At 30.0% G+C, this 23,353-nt stretch overlaps 1 protein-coding gene across 3 annotated transcripts in view; it reads right to left on the bottom strand.

Annotated features, from left to right (window-relative positions):
• Positions 1 to 421: 421 nt before the first annotated feature.
• Positions 422 to 23,353, bottom strand: part of LOC126735878 (transmembrane protease serine 9-like) — a 134,670-nt gene continuing 111,738 nt past the window's right edge. For 2 of the 3 annotated variants that reach the window (XM_050439973.1, XM_050439975.1), the window contains 6 exons: positions 8,271 to 8,443; positions 5,178 to 5,375; positions 4,736 to 5,123; positions 1,348 to 1,520; positions 1,041 to 1,238; positions 422 to 991 (listed from right to left, as the gene is read on the bottom strand). In XM_050439973.1, coding sequence (XP_050295930.1) covers positions 658 to 991; positions 1,041 to 1,238; positions 1,348 to 1,520; positions 4,736 to 5,123; positions 5,178 to 5,375; positions 8,271 to 8,371 — 1,392 coding nt within the window. In that variant the 5' untranslated portion in view covers positions 8,372 to 8,443 and the 3' untranslated portion in view covers positions 422 to 657. Of the gene's footprint in view, positions 992 to 1,040; positions 1,239 to 1,347; positions 1,521 to 4,735; positions 5,124 to 5,177; positions 5,376 to 8,270; positions 8,444 to 8,627; positions 8,722 to 23,353 lie in introns of those variants that run through there. The other variant, XM_050439972.1, reaches the window with a different exon arrangement.

The following is a 23,353-nucleotide window of genomic DNA, read 5'->3' on the forward strand; positions in this document are numbered from 1 at the left end:
CCGGCTAGACTTTACAAGCCTTTTGTAGTCGGTTTCAAAGTGGCAAACCCCTTGTTTTACACTTTAGGTATGAGTAATTTGATTGAACCGAACCTTGACATGCCATATTTATATTTTTAAACGCTTATAAATATGCTACGATACGGGCATGTTTCGGTTTTTTATTTTTGAAAGAGAACTCTCGATTGCGTACATTTTGCTTTGTTCATGTACGGTTCATGCAAAACGGTATTTTATCGAAATGCTTGCGACATAATCTATATGTATTAAATTCTAATAGGGCGTTACCTGAATAACTATGAGAGATCTGGTTTTTTGTTAATATTTTAAAAATAAAGGGTTTATAAACGTGTTGCATGGAGTATACTCAAAATCTAATATATACCAATTCTGGTTAAAATTCGACAAAAGAAACTGAAAATTGTCATTTTTCTCCTTTATTTGATAACTTTTCTAAGTAGTTTATGTTAAATTAAAATGATCAGAAGAATTAGACTTACTGGAACTATTTATAAGTAATAGGTCATATATAGGAAGCAAAATTACAAAAAAATGACTTGAATGCCTAAAAAACGATATATTAAATAGTCATAATTTGTTGAGCTATTTAAAAAAATCACCATACTGCCATAATAAAAAAACCCGTTTAACTCATTGCTAACTAACGCTTATTTGAGCTTTTATCCAATCACTATTTTTCGCTATACTAACAATCTCACTAATATTGCTAGACACGCAATTTTGCTTAAATTTGGGCTCCAAGGACACCATACCATATAAAACAGATCCCCTGACAACTGGTGCTCCAGAATCAATATTACATACTGATAAATGACTAGTATTTCCACACAAGAAACCTTGAGCACACAAACCAGCTGAAACAACTAGCTTATGAATTCTAAGAAAATTCGGTTGAACTCCATAATGTGTACTGCAAAAGCTGCCGAATTTTGCTTCTATTTTGCCATGTTTCTTCAATTGCGTAGGAAGCCTACAAAATGATTTTTAACTAATTTGCATGGCTATTAGGCTCTACTTACTTAATTGGCTTTATAGTTTCAGACAAGACTAACGGGTTTGGCAAACGGATTACGGCAATATCATTAAGTGGTGTCTTGAAACAGTCAAAATCTTTGTGAACTATTAGGTTTTCTGGTGTGATTTTTTCACTTTTTTCTCCTAAGTCTGATAATGACCTAAGCCCAAACCTGGTTTGAACGTAAGTCGCCGTCTTGCAACTACAAAACAAGAAGATAATAGTCCAGCTACAAGATGCTGCTGGTCTTATTGATTAAATGTTTAATACTACAAGCTCATTTTATTTAAACCTTTTTTGGGTATACTTACCTTAATTGCTTAAGCTTTATACAATGCGCAGTCGTCAACACATGACTGGCAGATATCAGAGCGCCTGCACAGTTTACAGACTTCTTTCTGTGTTTCGATACGTTAAAGTAAGAAGTGATGCGAACAAAATATGGCAATTCTTTTGGTTTAGCTTCAGTGCCTGGGAGGAGACCCTAAAAATGACTTCATTAAATATTATCTTAATTTAAAATATTGTCTCAATTAAGAATAACTCTTATTACTTAAAATATTATTTTACAAATTATTGCTCCTCATATCTTAAAATTAATAATTCAGATAAATCTCCTCCTTCTCCATTTAATTCAGGAAATGCAATGCCGCTTACCATCATGCCATTCCTGGGTTGAGTAATATGCTTCTTCCCTATTCATTGTTTCGGTACTTCTTTCATTCATCACCATTTTCTTGTGTTGATTATTCTTCTTAGTTTCCACTTTGTTTCTTATCTCTAATTAGAGTTTTTGATATTATCGTCTTCCCGCTTTTTCATTCATTACTCTTGGTTTAGTGTTATGGTACCAATCATACATTCACGAAATTCTTTCATCAAATTCCTTCATCATTATTTGCTCTGTTATCTTCCATTGCTCTATCACCTTTTCTCATTCATTGTTTAAATCCTCCTATTATCCGTTCCATATTATAAGCCTAGTTCTTGAAGAACTCTGATTAAAGTATATTTCGTATCGTGTCCTTGTATTTTTTAATGTTTTTGGTAGTTTGGATCATCTTTCCCATCCTTTATTTTATATATCTTACGAGAATTCCTATGTTTAACATTTTTTTAAATTTTTTCTATATCTTTAGTCTTTTTGAGGTCTAGATAACGTTTTATTTAGTTTAGTTAAGTTTTTTTTATTATTTTTCAGACTAGTTTAACTATTTCTTCCCATATTTCATAGTTGTACATGTATTTCAATACTTTTTCCTTGTATATTGTGTCTGTCTTTTGTTATTAATCAATAATAGAAAGATAAAGGATCTTGAAAAATCTCTACCTTAATGACCTAATAATACCAACAGATTCGAGGGTCGTATAATGTTGTTTTAACTTATTGTCCTCTGTATTTGCCTTTGTTCTTTTGCATTGGCGTTGCTGCTTTTAATTTAGTTTTTATCGTTTCAGTCGGTAATTTTTTATCCTTTCATATTTCTCATTGACTTCTTCCTTGCTTTCTTTTTGTGATGGCCTTATGTACTTTGTCTTTGTTCTCCAAATTACTTCCAGATTTTTCCATGTAACTCTGTCATCTATTGTCTTGATTTTTCTTCTTAATTCCTTTCATTAAATCTCCATTTGAGTATTTCGATATTCTTAATTAAATCTTTCTTCTTATAATTTTTTTCCTAGAATTCTTATTCTTCAACTTAATATATCAAAAAAAACCTTTAATTTTTTCAATAATTTCTTTCATAGTTCTATGTGTGTTTCTTATTTCTATACTCCTTACTTGTGTATTATTTCTGTCTTTTTACTAATTTGTCTTTTTAGCCTTTTTACTATGTGAAAAATATTGAAAAATGTTTTCCATAATACTTATTTTATGATTATCTTTCATCCATCTTCATTCATGGTATTTACAATGCCACAAATTAGAGAATCTTGTAAGATTGTTTCAATTGAATTCTGTATCTGATTTTTTTCTTTTGCATTGGCGTTGCGGCTTTTAATTTAGTTTGCGCCTTTTTCATCATACTAATTGATAATTTTTTTCTTTTTCAAATTCTCATTGACTTTTTCCTTGCTTTCTTTCCTAAATTGTCTTCAGTGCTTTATCTTTGTTTTTTAAATTTTCCTCCAATTTTTTTTAAGATTCCAATTCAGTAGGTTTGTTATTAATTAATTTTTATTTTTTCATTTCTTCCCTGTAACTCTAGCAGCTATTGTCCTAATTTTTTTTCTTATTTTCTTTATATAGATCTGCATTGTTTTTCAATAATTTTGATAATCAGACCGTTCTTTTACCTAGAATCACTGTCCTTTAAATATTTTTTTTTAAGTTAACCTCTTATTATTTTCATATCAATATATTTTCAATTTCATCATCTTGTTCTTGTTCTTAATTTTCATCTTCATGTTCATTACCCTGATTTTGTTTAAGATCAAAATTTGTACCTCTACTTGTTCAAGTTTCTTTCACGATTTTGGATAGATATTTTTTATTTCGCCTTATATATAACTTTTTTTAATTAATTTCTTGAAATATTCTTTTATAATACGATCATGTCTCACGATCTCATCGTGCTATTGACCTTTGTCTTTATTTTATTGTTTTTTAAGTCTGAATTTAAAAAACTACTCTTGGCTTATTGTTATTGGCTTATATATAGTCATATATTGACAATATTCTTTCATCCAATTCTTCCATAATGTTTTGTTTTGTTGACTTTTTTTACAGCTCTTATAAAGCTCCTAGTATCTAAATTACTCTATCACCTTTCTTCATCCAGCATTTGGATTCTCCTATTATTCTTTCCATATTCCAAGCCTTGTTCTTAAAAAATTTTTTCACTTCCAGGTCTTTTATCAGCATAATGTAGTTTAATTGTTTCTTTCCATAATTTCCTCCATAGGTCCTTGTAAATTTCTAATTTCCATATTTCTTGTTTCAAAGTTTTGTTCCATATAATCTTATCATTAAATAGGTTTTCATGCTCTTTATCTTCAGCTTATTCTTAAATTTCCTTTTTTTTCCTGTATCTCCGTTTTCTTTTTTGTTGCAATTGCTTTAAATATTATTGCACCATCTTTATCTGATCTTATTGTTTTTAATCTCTTCATTTCTCTTTAAGTTCCTAATTTAGAGACTTCGTGATTATAATTAATATTAATAATTATAATTTTCTTTTAAGCAACTTCGCTCTTTTTCATATTGGTAATTCTCTTTTCTGCTTTCCAAACTGCACTTCATTATTAACTTCTCATATTTATTGTTTCGGTTTTGTTATTGACATTTATTTTAATTCTTTTACTTTAACTCACTTTGCAGCATCTGTCACGATATTACCATGAAATTAATTCACATATTCATTATCTTGATCTTGATCTATATATTTAACTTTTTAAGTTTCTTTAATGATCTTGATTAGGTCTTTTTTATTTTGATCTGTCTTCAATTATTTTTTTAAATTTTATTCAGAAATAAATATCTCTTTCTGCTATATTAATAACTGTATTCTTTGTATGTCTATTATCTCGTTTTGATCTTGTCTCCTAGTCTTGATCTTTGTCTTTAACTTCTCCAGTCTCCTGGTCAATCTTCAATAAAATAAAATACACTTCTAAATCAACAGTTCAGACTTCAGAAGGAGGAGTTATTCACCTTTGACACAACTGAATATTATACTAAATCTATAAAAAAATTACCGTTTTCTCCTTGATCCAGTCTAAATAATAGATGACACTGGTATAAGTGCTCACATCACGATTCTCACATGCTCTAAGTTTAGACTGTTTAGTTTTAGGGAGCAGTTCAGATTGGTTCTTTCGACCCCATGACGTTACCCCATATAAAATACGATCGATTACAAGTGGACCGCCACTATCTCCGGTACAAGTAGTTATTTTATTATCAACATTTGCACATAAATGATCAGTTGGAACAAGAGCAAGTTTACAGTCTGATTGTGTTGCTATTTTCACCCTTGCAGCTTGAAGGGTTGATGCTAATTTACCTTTTTCGGTTAAACCCCAGCCACTTATCAGGGCGCGTCTTCCTTCTAACATTGAGTTAGTTGCGTAGTCAGAGGGTAGGCTTAAAATGGTTTTGATAATATGTAACGTTAAAATATGTCAATGAACTGCTTACCGAATTGGTTGAATCAATTTAGAAAATATCAATTTTTTGGGTAAATTTATAAGGGCGATGTCTCCGATCAAAAAATGATCCTTAGGGCAAAAGCGTTCATGAATCAGGACATGTGGAGGATAAGCACTTTGGATTACATCTCCTTCGTTCAGTACTGACTCCCCAAATTTTATGTCTATGTAGTTAAATGATGAGCACCTTAAAAGGTAAAAGTTTAAATGTTTATTTAGATTATAAAAGGGATGTTGATTTTATGACCCTTTATGATAACTATGACGATAAAAATAAATAATCAATGTTAAAATTGACGAAACTTCATCGTTAACATGATCAATTCTAGACTGGTTTTTTATTGATTCTAATTTAAATCATTATAATGACTTATTATATTAATACGACTTAAGCAAAAACATCATTTATAATTATTTTAAATTAATTTAATATCATTTCAAGACTGATAGAGTATTATCACAATGACTTATATGCATCATAGTAATCAAGTTCAACTCAATAAAAGTTCAGGTAAAAATTTCATAATTATTCAATCAATTCCAGGTTTTAGATTGCTGACCTTTTAGAGTCATTATATTAATTATTTACTCAATTTCAGATCAATAATCTAAATCATATTGATTTTTTATTTTATCTATATCTTTAATTAATTTTAAACTAATTGGGAATATTTAATTATAAAGACTTAATCTATTATTCATTTTTGAATCGCATTTAAAAGTTTTTTAATTTTCATAAATTTTTGATTAATTAAGATACTAGTTAATATTTTATTAATTTCATATTATTACTCCTGTACCTAAATAATTCTCCGCAATTATTCTTTAAACACTTCTAGCTCGATAATGTAAATCATAACAATTTTTTTATCGATTATCAATTTTTTTTTGACTCTCACCAATCACCTTAGTAATTTTATAATCAGTTTAAGGCTAGTTAGGAACATATATTATTTAATCATAAAAACAATTTTATTGATTTTGGCTCTATTTTCCTTAAAGATCATTACAGTAATCACTTCATCAACTACAGACTAATAGAGGTTCTTTTAATAATCATATGAGCTATTTTATTAAATAGTCAATATGCCTTTAGAATCTAATATTTCATCAATATTATTTAATATTTTCGACCAATAATGAGTTCTTAAAATTAAAACCAATACTATTTTATTGATTTTAAATCGATACCAATCACTACCGTAATATATAATCAATTTTATATTTTTCTGAGATATAATGATTATTATCTTGTGCATTAATGATCTTTGGATTTGACCTTTAGAATCACAATAAATAATTGACCAAATTATATTAAGAAAGTTTAATTGATTCTGCGACTGAATGAATATTTTATTAATTTACAGTCACACTAGTAATTTTTTAGTAAATAATTATTTTATTGATTGAGAGTATAGGACCTCTAAATCACTATGATGAAAATAATCAATTTTAGCTTGATAGTCTAAATTACAACAATTTTTGTTTGATTTCAAATTGATAACCCTTACTAATCCCCACAGTAAATATATGTACATAATCAAATTTGGATACTTCTAATCATAAAGACAATTTTTAATTATATAAAGTTTTATTGAATTTGGGTCTACGTACCTTTACAATGCGTGTGAATAATAATTAATTAATTTCAGCGTAAAAGTCTAAATCACAATAATTTTTTATGTATCACTTCAGTAAATTAAACTACTTTTAAAAATCACTACAGTGACATATAATTAATTCATTTTTTATTATCCTTAATTTGTAACGATTATCATAGACTACATTAACAATTATTAAATTTGGCGTTTAGATTCACTATAAATAATTGACTAAATTAGAACCGATCATGTTAAGTAAGTTTAATTGATTTAATTGATTGATGCATCCTTACAGTTATTGTAGACATTTTTTAGTGAATATTAATAATATTGGTTGAGAGTATAAAACCTTTCAAAATTACTATGATAAAACTAATCAATTTCAGTAAATTAAAATTGATGCTAATCACTACCTTTTAGAATTACCACAGCAAAATACTAACTACAAACTAAATTACTAGCGGGTCATATTAAGTAAGTTTTATTGATTCTGATTTTGAATAAATATTTTATGAATTTCAGATGCTTTTACAGTCACTGTAGTAATTCTTTAGTCAATATTGATTGTATTGATTGACAGTATATAACATTTTAAGATCCGTAGAATATAAATCTAATCAATTTTAGCTTGGTAGTCTAAATCACAGCAATTTTGATACTGATTCCAAATTGATAACCTTTACTTCAGTAAATGTTCAATAAATTTTAGGTGATTCTCTAATAATAAAAACAATTTTTGTTTTAACAAAGTTTTATTGATTCTGGGTCGAAGTAATTTTAAAATCAGTGTAATTAATATTAATCAATTTTAGCTTAATAATCTAAATCAGAATTTTTTTTGCTGATTTTAAGTTGATAACTTTCAGTAGTTTATTAATGAATTTTGGATCTTCTTGTAATCAATAAAAAATAATTCTGATTCTATTCTATTGAATTTGGCTCTGTTTTCTTTTAGGAATTTTTTTAAGAATCGTATAAGTTATTTTATTGGGTAGAATCAATGTTTATTTAGAATTATTTTATCAATATTATTGAATATTTTCGAAGGACATCGTTTTCACGAAGAATCACTACAATGATTAATGAATTTTAAATTTTATTGAATAATATAAATTATTATCTAGTACCTTAGTGACCCTTGACAGTGACTTTTAGAATTACTGTGATCAATATTTTATCAATTCTAGGCCTCTTTACAGTCCTTTAACAACCCATATTTTAACCATATAATCTTATTAGAACTATAATAGAATTATTTTAACATAATAACTATATCATGGATTTTAAATTTAAAGCCCAGCTATTATTAAGTTTATGATAACTAGATTGATTTAGGGTCGAAATCCTTTGATGCATTGGACTTTTTCTCCTAGATGTTTTGTGAATTAATATTTCAATAGTTGCACATCTATTAAAAGAAATATTCTCTACTAAAAATATATTTCTTAATACAGAATAGTTAACTTACCCCTAAGACTTACCCTATGCAATGTGCCGCGAATAAAATATGCGTGTCAGATATTATGGAACCTCCACAGAGTGATACTTCTTCATAATATTTACCGTCGGCAAATATTTCCATATAAACTTGGTAAGGAATTTCTTTTATGGAAATGGTAAATCCGTTCGTAATTCTTTGAACAACATCTTGATCCTTAAAAATATATTTTTGATAAAGTAAAGACCGTCAAAAAATATCATTAATAGACAACTAATAAAAGGCATTTATTAAAAAAAAATCCATAAGATTAAACATTTTTGATTTCAAATTCACGATCGAGTTTTTATATCCAGACTGTATATTAATGCAATTTTTGAACAAAATGGACAGCAATTACCTTGGATGCCACTATATAAATTATTGATAAAAGCACCAAAAATAATTTTGCATGATTCATTGTAGTAAAGCAAACTGCCTCAACACTTATTGAAATTCATAAAATAACAATGGAATAATTAAAATAACTTTTAATTTTTTGCATTTTAATTACTTTTATGTAATTGGGTTATTAATGAAGCATTTAAAATATATAGTGGGATTTAAAAAACTGACCATTAGTCATAATAAGTATCTTTTGGAGATCTGTATCCATATTTCAGAATTTTCATAGCTATCAAACAAATTTAGTTAGAAATCAGAGAAATTTTGTGAATATAAACTTTATTTAAATCCAAACATAAAAAATTATTTGTGTAAAATTGGTTCATTTCTAAGGTACATTTTAAGGTTTAACATGGTTTACCACCTAAGTTTGTAATAGTTTTAATGCTAAATTTTATACTACCTTCTTTTCAGACATATTTTGAACCAAAAACATTTGATGACCAATTTGGCGTCGGCTAGGTATTAGTTACTAAGTTTAGGTTACAAAAAACATGAAATTAATAATTGAACCTGTGTAAATAATTGCAGTTGGTTTAAATTAGAAACATAATCATCAAGTTTTAACCACATTATTTTAAGCTATGAAGTCAACGTTGGCATTAAGTTAAATATATATTAAAACTCTATTTGAGTATCGCTAACTGACTTGAGTACTTATTTAGGTTGTTTAATGGTTTAAATAACATTTGCTTATTGAATTGGTGTCCTATGGAACGTCCAAATGCCCTATGAGGCATTTTTACATTGCCGAATTTTAAAAAAAGTTAAATCATCATGATTTTACTTATTTACATTTTTAGTACATTTCCAAAATACATTTTCAGGTTAAACTTGGTCAGCAATTTAATCTGTACTATTGTCAACTTTAAAAAACGTCAATTTTCAAACGCTTTATTTTTTCAACTTAAGTTGTAAATTAGCGTTTTTTTAATGACGTTTTAAAGCGTTTTTTTAATGACGTTACTAGGTTCACTTTAAACAGACATTGATAATGATTTTGACTAGTGACTAGGGTAGAATTTAAAGCTAGGTAATCAAGGTGCAATGTTGACTAATCATTGGAATCCAACGTTGACTAGGTATTGAAATATGACGCTTATGGATAGACATGAATAATATACATATATTAAATAAAGAACAAATACTGAAAATACGATTTCTATACCAATAACTGAATTTTCTATTTAAGTTACTATTAACTTTTCTACTTAAGTTAATATTAACATAAGTAGAAAAAAACACGAATTTTAATTTAACTTTTAACAAGCTTTACTATTGAACCTATTGGCTGACAACGTTAAAACGATAGAAAAATCAACTTCTTATTTAGGTGCAAAACTTGGTTGCCTCGACATTGGCTATCAACGGAAATTTCAACTATAAGTAGTCATGGAAATCCAACGTTCATTAGTCATTAAACCACAGTAAATTAGCATAATTAAGGTACAAATAAATGTTGAATCAATGAGTTAACCGCTATAATTCACGAACTTCACACAATTTAATTTGTTGGATGCCAACATGATTCCTTATTTAGGTGCAACGTTCAGTAGTCATTGAAATCCGACGTTGGTTAATCCTTGAACTTTGTAAATTAGGTGAAACTAAGCCGCTATATTTTTGTTAATATACGAACTTTACACAATCTTATCTGTTGGCTGCCTTAAAACTTGGAAATCCATACCAACTGCTGACAACGTTGGTTCAAAGACGTTACTATAGTTATATATTGCAATGCAATGTATGTGACTAGTAACGTAGTATTACGTTGATCACAGTAAGTCATTAGTATGTATTTAGATGCAAAACTTGATTGCCTTAAAGTTATATAACATCTAAATATTCCCTGGGATAATTTCTAAAGTGACGACACTGGTGCGTTTCTAAAAACTGATAACCCACCATGATTCCATCCAATAAACAAGAGTACATTATGCTAATAAAAGAATATCGCGTGTTTCGTGGTCGACTTCCCTGAGTAAAACATTTAGCAGTATAATTTCCATTTCACCCGGAGTACGACGGCCATAACCGAAATGCGTGCAGTACCAACTCCGCATGTAAAATTACACGTTCTCTCCCCATCCGTTAAACCATTTCTGGGTACTCTCGCTTCGATGCCCGTTTCCCTTAATTGCGAAAAAGGAAAATTACTTTGATGGTACTGTTTTGCATAATTCTCGCCCGGTACCAAGTTCGGCTCGGTCATGTCGGGGTTTATAGACGTGCAAGCATGGGTGGGTACGCCCAATTGGCATGAGTTGAATTCAATTTTTGTTAAATGAATTTTTTACATTGGATATTTCATATGAGACACGTTGTAAATTATTGGTTTTCTTTATAGGTGTACTTTTAATTTCGAATATTTTAACTGAAAAAAAATTTAAGATAAAGGCTTATTCAAATTAAATTATTTTAATATCATCAATATTATACGAAAGAAAAGCTTCATTTTCAGAAAATCCAGCTATAGTAGCATAGAAATGAAAAAGTGTTACAAAACAAATGAAAAGTTCATTTCTCATTCTTGTATTGCCATCTCAGTCTACAGTTTCTCACAAGGCCTTGGAGGCTTAAGAGTATTTTACCAATTATGAATGATAGAATACCCTGAAAGAAAAAGCAGAAAGGAAAATTATGATTTTGCTTACATTTTGGGACGATATAGACAATAGTTAAATAAAACATGTGAATTGTCACAAAAACACCACTCCTACCAAGCATTCACGTTTGATGCCCACAGCAAAAATATTAGTTTACTAACAAGTGACGTCACGACTCGTAATTATGCTCATTGCGGCCGGAGTTTTCGTAGGCATTTTATGAATTAAAACTTTAAAATAATATCATAAATGTTTGAATCGATAAATGTAGATTATAATAAGCACGTCTAAGTGTCCTTTCAAATATATTGGTTTTATTAATAAATTTTAGTAACTCACAACAATATTCTCGCAACACGTGATGCTTAGAAAACATTCATTAATTACTCATTTCTTATATTTTATTTTAATAAATTAGGCTTACAAATAACTTTAATACCGAGCAAAAAGAGAGCTGGTGTATTACAGGAAACTCCTAACTTGGGAGCATATTACTTAAATATCTCTTATAGCCATCTGTCTTCTTCCGATAGTCATTAAAGCCATCAATATCGATATTTCCTTAATAGTTTGATTCACTAATTCATGAAAAAAAATTATAAAAACGTTTGCATATTACGATAAATATGGTCAAAAATTGACTAACTGTACTACTTTTAATTTAGATATTAAAGAAAACAAAATGAAAAACCATAATGTTTAATAAAAATAAAAAGAGTGAAGTTATTTTCAGTGAGACAGATACTTATATGTACTTTCTATGCTATAATAATTCTAATAGTTGAACTTAAAAAACGTCAAAATAACAGAGCTTGTAAAACAGCTAACTCCCACGACCATAAGAGGGACAATAGTGGATAAGTAAATCTGCACCATAGCAGGATATCCTCAACTGGATTATGCAGGGCAATGGAGTCTTAAGAAAAATAACAATGTAACTCTTTTATTGTAGACAGTAGTCAGAAATTTATTATCAGATTTGCGTACCTTCCTTAAGAGGATCTGAGCCCTCTACCAATGGAAGCTTTTGTTTAACTGCCATCTGGTGAATTAGAGATCTTGTAAAGATTAGAAAGACGGGGTTTCAAGATATGTATATGTCTCTACTTGTTCTCTATTTTAGTTGTTTAATATCATCCCAGGTCATGTTCTTGACTTGCTGTGTGTATGCTTGGCATGAGTTCTTGAAGCTCATTGCAGATATTTGCGATAATAGCTTTATTATCAGCATATCTAATGTTACTTATTATCTCTCCTTTCAATTTGACACCCTTTGAAACTGCTTCTAGTGGTTCTCTAAATATTTGTTCAGAGTATACAAAGGTAAGTCGGCACTATTGCTAACTTCGTTATAATAGTAACCTTAATGGCAAAACTCACTTGGAAGCGTTAAAAACCACCATTCAAACTAAAATTGTTAAAGAAATAGAAATCTGTGGAATATTCATGGAGGTAGGATCTTGAGTATAGAACCTAGGAACATTTGTTAGCAGGAACCTAAACAAATATTTATTACATTATCAAAAAGATGGAGCGCTACCCTGCTATGTTCTTCCTTTGAGGCAATTTTTACATAATGCGTTTCCAGATCAGTGGATTGGAATGGCCAGCGCGATCACTAGAGCTAACACCCCTAGACTTTTTTCTCTGGGGTCACTTAAAAACTGTTGTGTTTAAAACGTAACCATCTTCACACCAGATAATAATCATTATATATCTCAGAAAAATATAAAATTGATTATATATCACTGTAGTGATTGGCATCGATTTAAAATTAATCAAATAGTATTGCTTTTAATTTTGAGAACTCATTATTGGTCGAAAATATTAAATGATATTGATGAAATAATTCTAAATACCATATTGACTACTCAATAAAATAGCTCATATGATTATTAGAAAAACCTTTATCTGCAGTTGATGAAGTGATTACTGTAACGATCTTAAAGGAAAATAAATTCAAAAATGAATAAAAGATTAAATATTTCCCATCAGTGTAAAATAAATTAAAGATATAGATAAAATAAAAAATCATTCTGATTATTGATCTGAAATTGAGTAAATAATTAATATATCGACTCAAGGTCAGCAATCTAAAACCTGAAATTCTGGAATTTATTGAATAATTATCAAATTTTCACCTGAACTTTTATTGAGTTGAAATTGATTACTATGATGCATATAAGTCATTGTGATAATACTCTATCAGTCTTGAAATGATATTAAATTAATTTAAAATAATTATAAATGATTTTTTCCTAAAGTCGCATTAATATAATAAGTCATTATAATGATTTAAGTTAAAATCAATAAAAAAGCCAGTCTAGAATTGATCATGGTAACGTTAAAGCTTCATTATTTTTAACATTGATTATTTATTTTCATCGTCATAGTTATCATAAAGAGTCATAAAATCAAAATCCCTGTTATAATCTTAATAAACATTTAAACTTTTACCTTTTTAGGTGCTCATCATTAAACAACATAGACATAAAATTTGGGCAGTCAGTACTGAATGAAGGAGATGGAATCCAAAGTGTTTATCCTCCACATATTTTTATTCATGAACGCTTTTGCCCTAAGGATCATTTTTTGATAAGAGACATCGCTCTTATAGCTTTACCCAAAAAATTGATATTTTCTAAACTGATTCAACCAATTCGGTAAGCAGTTTATTTACATTATTTAACGTTGCATAATATCAAAACCATTTTAAGCCTACCATTTGACTACGCAACCAACTCAATGTTAGACGGAAGACGCGCCCTGGTAAGTGGCTGGGGTTTAACCGAAAAAGTCGCATCAACCCTTCAAGCTGCAACAGTGAAAATAGCAACATAATCAGACCGTAAACTTGCTCTTGTTCCAACTGATCATTTATGTGCAAATGTTGCTAATAAAATAACTACTTGTACCGGAGATAGGCGGTCCACTTGTAATCGATCATATTTTATATGTGGTAACGTCCTGGGGCCGAAAGAACCAATCTGAACTGCTCCCTAAAATTAAACAGTCTAAACTTAGAGCATGTGTGAATCATGATGTGAGCACTTATACCAGTGTCATCTATTATTTGGACTGGATCAAGGAGAAAACGGTAATTTTTTTATAGATCTAGTATAATATTCAGATGTGTCAAAGGTCAATAAATCCTCCTTCTGAAGTTGATTTAAAAGTGTATTTTATTTTATTAATTTAATGTTTAGCAGGATAAGATTGACCAGGAGACTGGAGAAGTTAAAGACAAAAATTGATGGAATTACTGTACAAAGGTGGTAGAAGATAGGAAAAGAATTAATAAAAATAAGTTACGAAATACATGAATTGATTAGATCTGATAAAGATGATAAAGGAGGCAAAGATCAAAACGGGATAATATACAAACAAAGAATAGAGTTATTAATAGAGCAGAGACAGATAATTACTTTTTAAAATTATTTGATTTTAAAGGAAAATATTATGAATGAGAAACAAGAACTAATAAAAGTACGAAATCCCAACTCAATGATCTTTGGCTACGGATTATTATAGAATATGAATCTATTCCAAAAGAGGTGCTTTAAAATGTGGGAAATGAGTTTAAAATGATTATACTTTTGTTTAGTGCATTTTGAGCATTTAATAGCATAAAACGGGGTTTATTTTATGCTATTTATATCTTTTTTGGTGTATATAATTAAGGAAAAATTCTTGTTCAGATAAATGCTACATAAATGAGTGGTACTATTTCAAATTTTGGGGTTGTAGTGCATTGGGTCCATGGAGTGACTCACCCTATAACCAAAATATGGAAATTGTTGTTCCCCCTACCTGTAAGACACTAGTATCAAATTGCGCTTTTCTAACTTTTTTAGTTTTAGAGATACTTGCATTGAAATTATTCAAATTGACAGCCTGTATATAATTATAAGGGACAACTTAATAAAGGTTGTGTATACAACAGATCCAAAAACTGTCCGATATATTTTCTTTAGATGCCTAAATAGTCATATTTTTTCTAAATAATATTTTTTTTGGTATTATATGTGATAGATTTTTTGACTATTGAAAAGATTTTTAAATGTCTATTTAAAAAAATATATTAATTGACAATGAGATATTGCCTATTTAATAAAATATGAAAAAACCTTCATTTTAAAAAAGGATCCTTAGGTGTATGTTTAGCCATGAAAAGGCGAGGTTTTAGTTCTTTCGTTTCCGATGACCGACTGATGATGAGAAAACCGTATTCGTACTCAGCGAAGAAATACACACGCATCTTGCTCTCAGGCTTTTGACCTCTACGAGTGACATTTTTCCTTTGAGCCATCGGCAACACCTTTAAAATAAGTATATAATAGGACTCTAAATCATGCTTGCAGTCATTTACATAGTAACTCTTTACATAAGCCGTTATTCTGAATATCTTATAAAAAATAGCGATACACGTGTTTTGGCTTGTTGGTATCATCAAGTCAAGCAAGTTTAAAAATAGATAAATATATTCTAGTAATAAATTATTGTCACTGGAAGACGCTTCAAGTTTTTACAAGATCCGTAACGAAACTACGAAGAAACACAAAAAATAAAACAGAATAAAAATGACTTTATTAATTAAGATTAATTTTAATTAAAATCGGAAAGTGTTGCGTAACACTGCGTTGGATTTAATTTGATGTGATAAAACCAGTTTCAGAGGTAATTGCCGGCTCATCAACTCTTACGTACCTCTTGCTGTAATTGTTGTCATGTAAAAAATAAAATGAAAGGATTACAATAATTATTTGAAAGATGTGCTAATAGATTGCAGATTTAACATTAAGTGGTCTTTAAAGCTTATTTTATTTGAAAACGTTAATAAAACGCGGTTAAATGAACCAAGCTAATTAAGAGCTGATGCCACTAATGCCTACACAGCTCTATCAATAGTTTAAAGGAATAAAAAAGATACTAAATATGCCTTAGAACTTTATGAAAAATGTGAAACTACTACTAAAGCTTGATCATAAGAATAAAATCTTAACATTTTCAATTTTTTTTTCTATATAATCTAGATATAGTCTGGATGTTCTAGAAATTATGTTTTTCCGGCATAATTTATCCAATCAACACAATTGAAAAAAAAATTATTTCTTATAATATTTTTTCTTAATTTTAATCAGTGGAAAACTTATTCAACTTACAAATAGAGTATAGAGAAGTAAGGGTTGCATACAAACTGATAGAAATTCTGACAAACCTGCTCGCGCTTGCCAGCGAAAAGTGTTGTAACTAACTTGACAGTTTGACGTGTATAATTGGATCAACCAGAATGTTAAATTTCAATTATTAAGAAATAATATAATTTTATTATTTAATCGCAATATTTAAAGCAAACGCCTAATCAAAAAGGTTATTGGTACGTTAAATACATAAACCTTAAAAAAATTTGAAAATAGTTGCGCATTTTTTTAAAGTGTTCTCAGAACTATGTTTATGGGATTTATCTGATTTATCAAATAAGTGATTCATTTATATTGAACGCTTTTAAAGTTGAAACGAACTGCAAACAATTTGGATTTGAGTTTGTAATTCAATAATGCCCAATTTGCCCAAATAAATTTTCAACTTGGTGAAGATTTCTAATATTTAAATAAGTCCCTTATCTTTGAGATTTTGTCATAATAGCACCATTGCTCTTATAGTAAGTAATTTGCCATGATAATTTTATTTTCAGTTAACTTAGGCAACGTGCCTGACCATAATTTCCAATAAAAAGAATCAACTGACAAAGCAAAAGGGTATTATTTTCCTATCACTATTATTATTTTGTTAACTATTAAGTGAATCAAACAAATTATCAATTAAATGGCCAAACTCAGCAAAGTAAATCGTCTCAGCTTTTAAATCTCCTAAGGAAGAGAAGGTTCTTATGTCAGTTGCCATTCAGTGAATAAGTTTTTGAACTAAAACACTAACTTTCGTCACATTAAAAAACTTGCTTAGTATACTCCATACAAGAGCATTTCTAGTGTTTTTTAGTAAATGTGGTACATCAAAGATGGTAGTAATGCACTGTCCATTTACAATATTGTGATATGGAGTAGATTTGCTGTCAGGATGACTCATGCTCAATTCTCTTAGAGATGCTCTATTGGGTTCAGCTTGGTCACAAATTATTGCAAAACCCTTTAGACCAATTGAGGAGGGTTCTTGAAAAAGCTGAAATGTCAATTTCTAATACAAATTTCTATTCTTAGCATTTTGTAATATTGGGTATGATATCTAGAGCAGGCTTTTAGAAGATTTTTACAAAAGAAGACAGATCCTGCATATATCTAAATTCAAAAGTACGAAGTTCAAGCGAAACAAGACATATCGCAATAAAACCTGAAACTAAATAAAACGAGATAAATCCTATTTTATATTTTACTTAAGTTTGTGTCTTGTTTTTCCAAAACCAGAAATATCCCTACAGGATTAAATGAGTTTAATATTTTCTACATTACCGACTTGTATGTACGTATATAGTTTGTTTATTTTCGTCAGAAAGCAGTAATAAGTAATCGTATTTATGTGTATGTGTGTGCGCTATTTAATTGATGTTATACCAGTTCTTTCTATTTGAAACCATAAAATAATAATAGACAAGAGATCAACACTTTTAGAAAACTAGTTTAATAATGCTAATATTGAATGGCAGGATCTTCCAGCATTGGATTTTTTAAAGAATATTTTGGAAAAAACTACCGGATAAACTCTTGAAGAAGAGGAAGTAAAGGAAAGGGACGATGCTGATGACATATCCATTGTGCTCATGCAAATAAACAGACATAACCAAGTTTCTTTTCCAAATAACTTAAGAAAATTATATTTTTTTTGTAAAAATTAGGTTAATACGCTTTCTCAACTTTTTCCAAACTTTTTTCAACTTTTTTAATTCAACCTGCTTTTGATCTTTTTCTCACGCAAAAGATTGACATGTCTGCTTTTACATGTACCGTCCTTAATTGACTATAGAACGTTTAATACAGTCAATAATAATTTTTTTTAGATTCGCTATTTTGACTGTATGCTGAGTCAGAAAATATCAAAACGTCCCAAATATATTGCACAGCACAACAGCACAGCACAACATCGATTAACTTCACTCATTGATTCAGCCTGTTAATTCCGATGTTCTAAAATGGGTTTTATCTGAGCACAGTCTAAAGGAATGCATAAAAGAATTTCTTGGAGGGTCCTTGGAGAACGTAGTTGGAAAAAATGTCTAAAGTATTTGTAAAGACGTAGAGTTCTTCTAAAAGTGGAGAGGACAAATGCTTTGTCTGTCATTGACTGAAGAAAAACGATTAGCATTTAATAATTCGGAATAACTCTATAAATTTAAATCCTCCATCATTGTAAAGATATTTTAAAGAGGCAACTTTAGTTCTCCCATTTTTCAGAAGTAACTTATGTTTTGACATGAGAAAGCTTGTTGGTAGATTTATGAATGTTATGCATTACATACATACATACCTGTTCATAACTTAAACTATTTTTGAAATATTTTTGAAATACTCTAGGAGAAAAGGATACTTATAAGATTGGTCTGTGATTGATTTAAAAAAAATAGAGTTCCCTGATTGCATTGGCTGAAGCAACATTTGATATTGAATAGACTGGACATTTCCCAAAGAGAAGGGTCCACTTTATTGACTCAGCACTAATGCCTACAATCATCAGGATCTCAGCAACTACAGATGTTTTCCTTGCAGCAACAAAAGTGTCAGTCTTAAATTTAACAGCTCTATTGAAAAACTGTTGTTTCGGTTTTATGAGGGAATAGTTGTGTCAATTAGAATTTGATATTTTAATGGAGAACAGAGTACTGTATCAGGCCTATAAGGATTATCAGGGTTATTATAATTTATTGGAGAGAAGTGATTAGAACAGATTCTATAGTTCCTACAAGCCTTACTAAAATTTACCTTGCATATCTCACTCTGTTTTTCTTGTAATGGGGTCTAAAGTAAATTAAAAAACTCTCGTATTACTATGTTTATCAGACCCATTTAAAATGGACGTAGGGGAAAGTGGCCTAAAATGATCCTGCTAAGCTACAAATGCCTATTACACGGCAACTAAACAACTAAAAAAACTATCCAAAAAACGACAAAGTTTAAACGCTAAACATCTTGACATTACAAGTTAACTACTAACTATTTACGCACTTTCTTCGCTTTGACATTGTTATTTACACGGCAGTCACAGAAATATGGATCGCAGTCATTTTTATCCATTCCCTCACACTCATCATGTGCTCAATAATACATCATTGAGCACTGTACACACCCTTCACCTGGGGCTGTAGAAGTGTTTTAGTACAAATAAAACATTCTGCATCGTCTTCCACTTCGGATTCTTTGGAAGATTCCTTGTTATTTCAACTGCTTTTCCTTCTACTGTTGTTCCTTTATTAACTGATCTTTATCTGGAGTGCTTGTGAAAACTATTGTACCTCCAGACTTGCTTGGCTTCTAGGTACGTTGTTTTTGTACCATTTTATGGAGTGGATAAATATCATTTGGCAGAATGTTAAAATCACTTGATGCTCTCGATGTCGAGGGTTCATTACTTGAAGCTAAGGGTTGCGAAACAGTTGTTGTTTATAAGCGTCATTTTGCTTCCACAAACTTTTTCATTAGCTTCATCATTCTGCGCATGGACTACATTATTTTTGTCCTTGACTTCTTTATTTTGTTTGTGACCTGCATCATTATTTTCGTGGATGCTGTCATTCTAAAGTTCATTTTGCTCAATCACTTCAGCAGCTGCGAAATCAATGTCTTTCAAAACATTGGGGTCGTATGGAGAAATGCATGGAGTAGTATGGAGAAATGGTGTGCAGCAACCAATAGAAGAAAAAATGGTCAAACCACACTGCAAAAGCCTCAAGTTTCATCCAACCACAATCGTTGCAATAAAATGCTGTTCCCGGTGGTGCACAACATTTTTCAACTCTTCTTTCATTCACTTACGAGCAAAAATAATATGTGGAACATACACTACCGCTCAAAAGTATTTGCCCACATATGACTGTTTTAAAGTTATAACTAAAAATAATAAACCCATCAGTTATTCTTATGAAACGGTTTATTTATAACAAAATGAATATAAACAATACATTTTTCAATTAATTTAATTTAAGAAAATCAAATTTTGGATTCATCTACATATCCGCCTCGATTTTTAATAACAACTTCACAGAGTTTCGGTAATCTTCTAATTAATTTGTCCAAAGTTTGCTGAGGTATCTTGTGCCACTCTTCTTGGATGATCCTTCTATGACAAGTCTTCTTTTGATCTGGGGCATGATTTTTGCACTTGTCTATCCAGTTCATCCCACAGTAATTCGATAGGATTGAGGTCCGTATATAGTAATATAAATATTACTTGCACAATTTCGACGTGTGCTTGGGGTCATTGTCATGTTGAAAGATAAGGTTTTCCCCAATTATTCGAGCACCAGAAGGAAGTACATTGTCACTTAAAATTGTTTTGTAACCCTCTTTTCAAAGAATTCCCTCTATTCTAATTAGATCGCCCACTGCAGATCCTCCAAAACAACCCCACACCATCACCGAACCACCATCGTGTTTAACTGAGGCCACCGTACAGTTCTCAGCCACCCTTTCAACGGCGAACAAAAATTCGCCTCTTCGTTCCAGAAACCTCGAATTTCGACTCGTCACTCCAGAGAACTTTCTTCCAGTCATCAATAGTCCATTCTTTGTGTTCATTGGGCCCACTCAAGTCTTTTCTTTTTATTAACATCCTTCAGTAGCGGTTTTGATACAGCTAAACCTCCTTTAAGACCAGCATTATAAAGTCGCCGTTTTACTGTCATGAAACACTGACCGCTTTTTACGTTCCTTGTTGATTTTTGCTTTGATTTCAGGGGCGGTAAGGCGTCTATTGCGTTTGCTTGTAATTATAATATTTAAATCCTCCTTTGAACTAACATTATAATCGACAGTCCGCCTTGGAATTCCCAAATCCGTCGAAATTTGACGGTTAGTCTTTCCAGCCTTATGAAGTCCAATGATAATACCTTTTGTTTCTACAGATAACTCTTTTGTTTTAGCCATTTTAAAGAATGTTGAAAAAGCAGCAAAGAAACGGTGACAATTGTCAATAAGCAAGCGAAATTATTTACCAATGTTACACAAAATCAATTCTTGAAGACTAAACCCCTATAAATGTTTCAAATTTCATCCGAAACAAGCTGTAAACAGATTAGTTTTTTAAAAGAAGTGCATATTTTCACTACATTGTTTGTTATTTGCAAGACTATTTTTAAATACTCAGTGTTTTTCAACGAACCATAGTTGATAGGTATGCTGTTTAAGCATATATGCAATTTACAAAAGAGATACAATCTAAATATAGGTATAAAGATAAGATTTTTGTATCTAATTTAAAATATTAAAAAGAATACATGGTGGGCAAATACTTTTGAGCGGTAGTGGATATGAGATACCAGATGCAGACATACAAATTTCACAGTGACAGTTCTAGACTGAAAACAGCTGAATTTGATTTTATAAAAGACTAACAATTGACAATACAAAAATTCAAAAGACCAAACAAATTATATTTTTTTTTACAGGTACCGCTTTATATATGCGTGTTAAAACTGCGATGCTCTCCAACGATGGGTAAAGAACTACTTCCTATACACATAACAAATAATATTGATTATGCATATTGAAGTACCGGGCGTCGACAAAATGTGCACGATATGACGATGGTCGTGTCATCCGCCTTCTCTAACGGTACCACGGAGGAGCTTCATCATCGTGATGCACCGGACGGACGGGACGGACACGATGCGACGACAAAGTCGCGGTGCCGAAGGGGTCAGACAAGGTTGACGGTTTCGCGAGAGGATGCGTGCGAAAAACATGACCGTTTGCCAACGTTGGTACCACCAACCAACTGGTTAACCGACTATTTTATACAAGATTTTTATGGAGATACAGTGGTGTTCATTGCACACGTGAAACATCTCGACATCTGAAGATGAGATGAACATTTGAGATTCTGAAAATGAGGGTTTTAAAGAAAAATCAGTTTATCAACATCTCTTTGAATGTTGCGCAGGTTTCAGTAACTCTTTTAGGAAGATCACTGTTCAGATTGATTTAAAAGAACTGTATGATCAAGACAATGTCTATTTGCCTTCATTGATGATTTATTTTCTTTGATTTGAGCGGTATAGTGTGAACGTTTAAAATTTTTTATGTGTTATGTACCTAATTATGTGCTGTATACTAAGTATGTACCAGTGTACCAGTATTTACAAGTACCAATATTTTTTATGTAAGACACACAACCCAACGAATCTGTAAAAATCATTTGAACAAGAATTACCTTCCCTTTACTAAAATGCGACTATTTATTGTATACCGGACTAATATTCAGACTTTCGACGCTTATTTGAAGGTGTGCAGGTCCGGATTTAAAGTCTTTAAGATGTTCGTGTTTATTTTGGTTTTAAGATTTCTAATTTACATTTAAGATTTTGTTTCTATATTGCAAGGTTTCTGTAAAATCAGCTGAGCGATAAAAAATATTTTTCCCTTAAATAAATATATTTTCTTAAAATAAATATCTTTTACTCATTATTTTAATCAATACCGGACTAAAATTTAGATGTTGACGCTTATTTGCAGGTATTTAGTTGTACAGGGTAGGATTTAGGTAAAGGAATTTTTATTTTACACTTACAAATGGATTACTTACGAACTTATTAATGAACTTTCTTTCAAATGGTTACATACAGCTTGGACTTAAAAAATAATGAAAAAACAATAAACATATTTTTAGTAGGTACAAATTGTTAACATTTTATTATTATATTTTCTTATGTTTCCTTACTCTTAAAAAATAATGTTCTAAACTCTTTGAAACTATTTTTATATTTTTAAAATATATAATCAAATTGAGTGAATAATATAAGAACAAAAAACATTCAGCAGGCTTTGTTAGCAAATTAAATTATTTAACAGTAATAAGATTTTTATAATGAAATTTAAAAAAAATCAAATATTATGTATAATTTCCGTTAAGG

The sequence above is a fragment of the Anthonomus grandis genome, chromosome 5 (assembly GCF_022605725.1).
Source record: "Anthonomus grandis grandis chromosome 5, icAntGran1.3, whole genome shotgun sequence".
NCBI lineage: Eukaryota > Metazoa > Arthropoda > Insecta > Coleoptera > Curculionidae > Anthonomus > Anthonomus grandis.